The 7,833-nt window shown below is 50.5% G+C and overlaps 1 protein-coding gene across 7 annotated transcripts in view; it reads right to left on the bottom strand.

Annotated features, from left to right (window-relative positions):
• MTSS1 (MTSS I-BAR domain containing 1) overlaps nucleotides 1–5,993 on the bottom strand; it is a 159,380-nt gene extending 153,387 nt beyond the window's left edge. For all 7 annotated transcript variants that reach the window (XM_033419826.2, XM_004265329.4, XM_012531456.3 and 4 more), the window contains exon 1: nucleotides 5,859–5,993. In XM_033419826.2, the coding sequence (XP_033275717.1) occupies nucleotides 5,859–5,930 (72 nt within the window). In that variant the 5' untranslated portion in view covers nucleotides 5,931–5,993. The remainder of the gene's footprint in view (nucleotides 1–5,858) is intronic.
• Nucleotides 5,994–7,833: the final 1,840 nt, after the last annotated feature.

The raw sequence follows: 7,833 nt of genomic DNA on the forward strand, positions 1-7,833 counted from the left end.
AGCATCTTAAATTGGGAAGCAGCAGACGACACAGCCCCATGCCAAGGTCTTCCCTAGGCTAAGAGGTGGGAAACATTAATAATGGGTGGGCTGCTCTGGAATCTACGCCGGGTGGATTTTGGTTTTGCTTTTGGAGGGGGGCTGTATATATATATGTGTATATGTGTGTGTGTGTGTGTGTCTGTGTGTGTGTTGCGTGCGCACACATGTGCGCGCGCACGACACACACTCAGATGCAACCTTCTGCATTCTCCAGCTCATTCGAGGGAGAACCTTGGCAGTCAAATACAATGGGCTTCCTCAATGCTCATCCAATTAATTTATTCCATTTGTCTCTCTGGTTTGCTACTTAATAAGGCCGAATCGGCAGTGCAATCTGCAATCTGAGTTAAACGGCTTCAGGCATCAGTCAGTTCCCTTTCAGGAGTCCCAAATGCGTATTGTCTGCTGTCCTAGGCAGCTGAATCTGTCCTTTGGCTTTTTTTTGGTTCAGGGAGAGGTATTTCTTTGTTTTTGCAAAAGTGTGGGTTTTGCAAAGGTGTGGGTTTTAGGGGAAAGTGTCCTGAAGGCAGTTCCAAGAAGTAATGGCAAACTCAAAATGATCTCATTTTTCCATACCCGATATAAACATCTAAATGGTCTTGCTACAGAAGGATCTGGCCAGCTCTTGACTGTCCCTAGGAAGATGGAAAAAGCCTAGATGAAAATTATAGATAAAGCACCTAATGGATCAATAGTTTCAACCTTTTCACCCTCCAAGCATTTTAACAACCTCAAGTGAGCTGGCCAAATGGACAGGCATTGTTTTAACTTTTTCCTTTTCCCTCCCGCAAGAGGCAAAGAGTTCCGAGGCCAAGAGGTCAGCAGCAGAGTGTGGGTGGGACATACTTGTACTAAAAACTTGTTCACTGTTTCTCTGAAATTCAAATTTAACTGGGAATTCTGCATCTTGACTTGCTGATATCAAGCTCAGTGCTTGCAATGTCACTGATGCTCAATCAATACTGTAGGATTATGAGTTCATGCTACTCTCATAAAGAACTAAGTGATACCTGAACCGGGCAAAATTCAAACTCAGCCTACTTTCCATGCAAACCGTGACTAAGAATGACCTTCTCTCTCCATCTGGGGCATTACCAACTAGGATCTCAGAACGTAAACGTTCACAGCATCAAACAATAATTTGGTTAAATATGACGTACAAGGGATTTTCCCCACAGAGACACTCAAGCCAAGACCAAAAAAAAATGACTTCTTCCCAAACCTCGACAAGATTTGCACCTAAAAGCCCCCAAAGATTGATCTACAGAGAATAGGCCCTAAATCTCTCAACAGGCACCATTCTGGGCAGTTCCCTGCCGCTGGTTTTATGACATCTTCACTTCTCCTTCTTCTCCCACAGGCCTAAACTGAGGAAGCTGTAAAAGCCTGGACAAACACAGCCATTTGCTAAGAGAAAAGGCAACATGGGGCCCATCTGTACTCTACAAGGGCTTTGCTTGTCTACCTTTGTGTGTCACCGTTTACAGAGCAGCCCGCCTCCCTCAGAGCACCTGGCCACTGGCGGAGGCCTTGGCTGGGTTTTCGCTATCTTCCTAGAGAAAAACTTTTTTTTTTTTTTGAAAAGTCAAAAGGAAGGCCTGCAGGGGCTGACGGATGTCCCTCCCCAGGCTGGACTACCAGCCCTTCCTTCATGACCGCCATATTGAATCGAACTGGACAAGCAACTCTCCAAGGGCAGCCCTTGTGGATCTCTGGCTCCTCACAGCCCAGCAAAAGGCCTTCCACACAGCAGGCCCTCAATAAACACCGAGGAAGTGAACCTCTTGTCTGACAGACACCCCAGAGCCAAAGCAAAACAGCAGAGGTGAAAAACAACCCTGAAATCATTATCCAGTGCTGGATCCACTGCCCACATTCTTGATCTTGCGATAAGTAAGGAAAAATATCATGACATGTCTTTGAACCACAAAAGATTTCCATGGAATTCAAGAAGTCCCTTAAGCAGGTCTAATTTTAGGTAGAACTTAGGAGAGAGGATACTGGTGGCAAACAGAGGTGGGGGGCAGTGGAGGAAAACTGAACAAGGCCCCTATTCTGCTCGGCACAGGTGCTGGTAACAGGACACCCCTGCCTCAAGTGAGACGTGGGGTGGAGAATTCAAGGTGTGCTTGGGTATTTTTTTCACCCCCAGTCACATTATACAACCCCAAACACACTCTCCAACCCAGTACAAAGTTCTCCCTGCATCAGGCCCAATGCAGCTCCTGACGTGCTGATTCTTGAGCAACAAGGCTGAGGAAAATATTTGATTTTAGCGTCCAACTATTTTTTTTAAACTAAGTTAGTTATTAAAAGAAGACAGACATCTACAGGCTGAGCTGCCCTCAAGTCTGGCCAGGGTCTCCTGGTCTTAAAAGCTCTCCAAACATCACTGAATTCTACATGCTGGTTCAATTACTTAACTAAAAAAATTTAAAAATACAAGTATCAAATCAGCATGTCGTACACCCGAAACTAATGTTATATATTCATTACAGCTCAAGTTTTAAAAAAGAAAAAGTAATGGCACAAATCTGCTGTTTGAAGCATTAGCCTGTCTTTCCCGGGACTTGCAGAGAAATTCCAAAAAGATTCCAGGATCTCCTTAACGCAGTCAACAGTGTTTAAACATCAGAAGTCAGTCATCTGGCCTTCCACAGTCACTTCCAAGCTACTGTCCCCTAAACAAACTGGCAATGGGCCCTTGCCTCCAGCCACATGAATCCCTAGTCTCCCCTTCCCTTTGGGACCAGCTCACTCCAGACAACCTGATTTATGCGGACGGCGGAAGGGCAGCCAGTAAGCGATTTTGCACACCACCATTCATTAGTGACCACCAGAGGAGGATGGAAGAAAGGAAAAAAACCACAGGGTTTTCCCTCATCAAGGAATCAATAAGTTATTTAACAGCTGCTGCAGGATCCCAATGGAAGAAAAGTGAGGGTTTCTTCACTGCACCCGACCCCCTGAAAAGGATAAAACACACCCAGACAGCCCAGGACTTAGCCAGATGAAAGATCGTTAGAAGAATGCATAAAGAATCCTCTCCAGCTTTTCCACGTCTTGAGGTTCTTTGGTTTGGGAAGATGGATGGTGCTAGGCCTGGAAATTACTCCATTTTTTGTTGTTTTCTTTTTTTTTTTCTCCAAAGAGGAAATTGACTCCCTTCCTGTGCTGCTGTACATTTTGGAGAATCAAATGCTACTTTAAAAAAAAAAAAGTTTTCCTTACCCTCCCCTCCCCACTCCAACAACACTTCTGAGCAAATAACCTGAAAATGTTCTCAAGATGGCATTCCAAATGGGTTTCCAACATTTATATGTGTCCTTCGTAGCAAACAGAAAGGGAACCAAAGGCGTCATAAACCTATCATGGGAGTTCAAGGAAGTGAAAAGGAGGATAAGCAGGTCCTTAGAAAGACAGCCCATTTCAGATATTAAAAATTGACTTTTGTTGCTGGTAACTCCATGCATAAGCATACTATACACTGCTTATCCTAAATGCCCAAATTTTAAAATTCCCTTTTAAAATGTCACTGCCATCTACTCCATGAAGAAGCCTTTTAAAAAGAAAACTCCACGAAAACACTGTCTTAGGCATAAACAATCTTGGAAATTAGACACCGCCCCTCTCTTTTTCCTTCTTCTCTCTCTATTCCCCAAAAGTCTGAAATTCTGCAGACCCCAAGGCATGTTTTCATCTTCCACTCCACTTCGCTTTTAAAATCTCTGACTGCCAAAACAAAATAAACCCTTAAAATAAATGTCTTCCCAACAGGATGTTGAACAAACCCAACTCAATTCAAAGGGAAAGAACTCATGAACCACAAACTATAGATCCAGCACTAAAAGGGCATTAAATAAGATTTTTAACTGGAATCCTGGGGAGGGAGAAGCATGCCACCTTAGCCCCCAGGCAGAAAGCGCTGCAGGACAGTCCCGGGATGGCAGGTAGAAAGCATTAGGGCCTACCTTCAAGTGAGTTACTTTCTGAAGGGCTTTGGGTTCAAACCTGTAAATTGGAAGAACTGAACCTAGATTCTGGATTAAGGAACAAAGAGCGAGGAAAAAACTCCAGATGTGAACACTCTGGGACTGCAGTGGGTCGATGGGTTAGGTCACGGGGTTGTTACTACAGAGGGACTGGAAACATCCATTTCTCCCCTCCAAAAAAACACAAGCAGCTCTCCCAACCCATCTCGAGTTCTTCCCCTGGTGATCAGAATACACGTGTGCCTCAAACCAAATCCTGTTTGATTATAAGGCCTATAGAATTTCAGTTAACAAGAAAGACCCCAGAGTCTACAGAGGGAACACCGAGCTTTGTCTCAAAAGAGCACTTCAATTATTCAATGTGGATTGGGGGCAAAGGAATGAAAGGGCTGCCTTTGAACAGGGAATAATCCATCTAATTCCAAGGGGCTGGATTAGAGGCATTCCTGGGCAAGCAGGGTCCCGCTGAAGATAAGGCTACACGGATGTCCATTTCTGACAAAAGGCACAGGCTCTGGATAAGGATTTCAAAATGGACAAGACCAGGACGGAGGCACCTGGGAAAAAGTTCACCCCGGGTGAGGTGGCAGTTGGTTCTAAGAGGGGGAAACAGGCCATGACAGCTGAGCATTCCTTCCCAAAGTCCATCTCCGAGGCCGAACCCTCTCCAAACCTTACACTTCAACAGACAAAAGCTCCCGCAGGCGCCGAGGCAGCGGCTGAAGAGGGGCTGTCCACACCCACTCGCTGCACAGCTTTCCAAACCTGCCCACTCGTTTTGGAAGCCGAGCTTTCAATTAAACACCACCTCCCCGGATCTGTTGAGGCAAACTGGGGCTGGGCTACAGCCAAAGAGAAGCTCCCTAAATACACATGAAAAAAAATCCCCCCACTGCCCCCAATTCCCACCTCCAGCCAGCTCGCTCGTATACATTTCCTTTGGATTAGTAACACAGGGCCCTGGTCTATCTCTGTGCACAGAAAATCCACATCCAAGGATCAGGTTATCCCCAGTCCCACCCTTCGCAGGAAAATGCCAGGGTGTTGTTCCCCGCCCCCATCACACACACGCGCGCCCGCGCGCGGTCGGACACACACACTGAGTCTCCACCATCCTTCCAAGAGAAAACCTGGAGTCTGTTTGTGCTGGGTGGCTAGGTGATACAGTTGTTTAAGGTGCCCCAGTCTGGACCTCAGGCTGGGAGCCTCAGCCAGGGGAAGTGGGGTCCTCGCAAAACTGCTCTGGGAACTTCTTCTCCGCGCCCCGGGGGAGGGCCGAGGGGAGGCACGCACTCCTTCGCCAGCTTTGGAAGAGCCTAATTAATACCTAATTTGCTCAGATCTCCCCCAGGTGGACCTGAAAGCCAACAAGGGAGAGGGAGGTCCCTCCCAGTCTCTCGAGTCGGGGGGCTCCTTCCCACGGCTGGGAAGAGCCCCCGCCCTGTACCCCAGGGAATCAGGTGTCCGCCCAGGCATCCAGCCTCCGCGGGTCGCGGACACTCCGTCCAGCGACAGACAATGGAAAACTTGGAGCCGGGACCCTGGGCCCCCAGGGAAACGAGACGGTGCCGTCCCCTGGGACAATGAGCGGGGAGAGGTCAAGAGGCATCATATACCCCCAGAAAAGCCGCCCGCCCGGTGACCCAGCAGAGCCCGGAGCGGCGCCCCGGTGAGCAGGTGACACCCGGGCCGGAGCGCTGCCGCAGGTGGCCGGAGGCCACGGCGCAGGCAAGGTTCGGGCGGCTGGCCCAGGGCGGAGGCGAAGCCCCGTGGCGAGGTCAGTGCGCGGCGGCCGCCGCCGCAGCCGCGCCCCCAGCGTCCTACCTTCATGTCGCTGATGATGGTCTGGAAGAGGCCTCCGAGCGCGCTGCATTCCTTCTCAATCACAGCCTCCATTTTCCCGGCGTCGTCAGGGACAGGACACACACTCGGGGCTGCCTGGACTATGAGCGGGGCCGAGGATCTCTCACCCCGGGAGGAATTTCAGCCTCAGAGCGACCCACCGCCGACTCGCAGCCTCTTCTCCACAGAGGACGAATGCCCGAGAATCGAATGTTCTCTGCCCAAAATAAGAATAATAATTTAAAAAGCCAAACCGTTCTGTAGGGCGCCTACATGCAGCGCTCAGCTCCTGGCCTTAAAAATGCCCAGAGAAGACTGACAATCAGGCCACCACTGGTGCCGACGACAGAAACGGCAAAGCCCATCTTGAAGCAGCGAAAACCACCCGCTGACCCAGGGCCAGCGCCATTTAAAAATGCAAGATTTTCTAATTTAATAAATGTTTTTGAAATTAAACAAACAAACAAAAAAACGCCCAACAGCAGAGCGGGTCTGCTCGCGGAGCCCGGATCTGTTGCTCGCAGCCGCGGCCGCCGCCTCCTTTTCAGTCCTGCGCGACCGGCCCCGGCGCTCGCTCCTGCTCGGCTCCCGGGGACGTTCGCGGGGGCGCACGCGCGCTCGCGGCCGTGCGTCCGCCGCGGAGGCACGGGGAGGGCGCGCGCCCGGGGCCGTGAGGCCGCCGCACGCGGGCGGGGCAGGGAGCGCGTGCCCGTGCCCGCGAGGCGCGTGGGGCGCCGGCTGCAGAGAGGAGCAGGCAGGCGCGCGGGCGGTGCGGGGAGGATCCAACCCCCGCGCGAGCCTCCTCCGCGAGCACCACCCCCATCCCTTGGCCGCGGGTCGCTGAGCCGAGAGGGCGTGTCAGCACGCGGCTAGGCGAGCGCCCACCCCACAATGGCTGCGAGCGCCCAGCGCGGAGGGTGCAGCCGCCGACCCCCGGGACTTGCACGGTGGCAAGCTTAGCGCAGTACCTCGCAACTAGGGAGCAGTCGGTAGGGCGGGAAAACTACCGCTGCTGCCGCTGCTGCCGCTACTACTGCAGGCTTCTGAGAAGAGGCCGCTTCTCTGATATCAGGACTGCAGCGCCGAGTCACGATTGCAAACAGCCAAATACGTAATTAAGGAGAGTTCGGCGACGTATCCCGCAGCGGGATCCGAGTTCAATAAAGTTGCAGGATGCTGGGAAAGTCGATTGATTTTGCCCTTGCGAAATAAGTGGCATTAGAGCTTCCGTGTACTGTTCGTCAGTTTATGGAGATGGCTGACTGCCCGTGACTCGGACGGTTGTTTTTCAGGCGCGCTGAGGGCATCGGGTGGTGGTGTCACTACAGAGAGCCCTGTTGGGAGGTTTAACCTGAAAATAGCACAAATGGGCCCAGGTTGATTTTGAGGCTGGTGGTTTATTTTCCCAGCTCCACCGCCTAACTGCACAGCCGGGTCTCATTTAGATCAACATCAAATAGGCAAGGAGGAGGGGAATCAAATGAGCAGCTTTTTTAAAGACCTTAAAACGTAAGCCCCCAACTCTGGGCTGTTCCCTTGACCAGGTTCTGTGCTAGTGTCTCCTTATTCTGATGAGACTCGGAGGAGTGAGACCCAGTTCTCAAGAATTTTCCAGCCACTGGCTGCCTGGAACTAATCCAAATCCACCAGATAAAGTACAACAAGCTGGTCCTGGTTTTACTTCTTGCTGCTAGACCACAAGAAGTGCTAATCTTCTCCCAAAGCTCATTGCGCTTATGTCCCAGACCCATCTTGAAACAACTTCCCAAACACAGGGTGCAGACGACTTAGCTTCACAGCATGTGGTTTTAGAACAAAAGAAAAAGCTTAGGTATTTAGGTGTCTGCAACCCAATAAATCCCTGGTACACTGCTACCACCCCCAAATCCAATGCAATCTAGAGCTGTTAAAACAAGTACAGACCAAGGAGGTATAGTGTACACTGTGATGCTGGCTT

Source organism: Orcinus orca, chromosome 17 (genome assembly GCF_937001465.1).
Source record: "Orcinus orca chromosome 17, mOrcOrc1.1, whole genome shotgun sequence".
In the NCBI taxonomy this organism is placed as follows: domain Eukaryota; kingdom Metazoa; phylum Chordata; class Mammalia; order Artiodactyla; family Delphinidae; genus Orcinus; species Orcinus orca.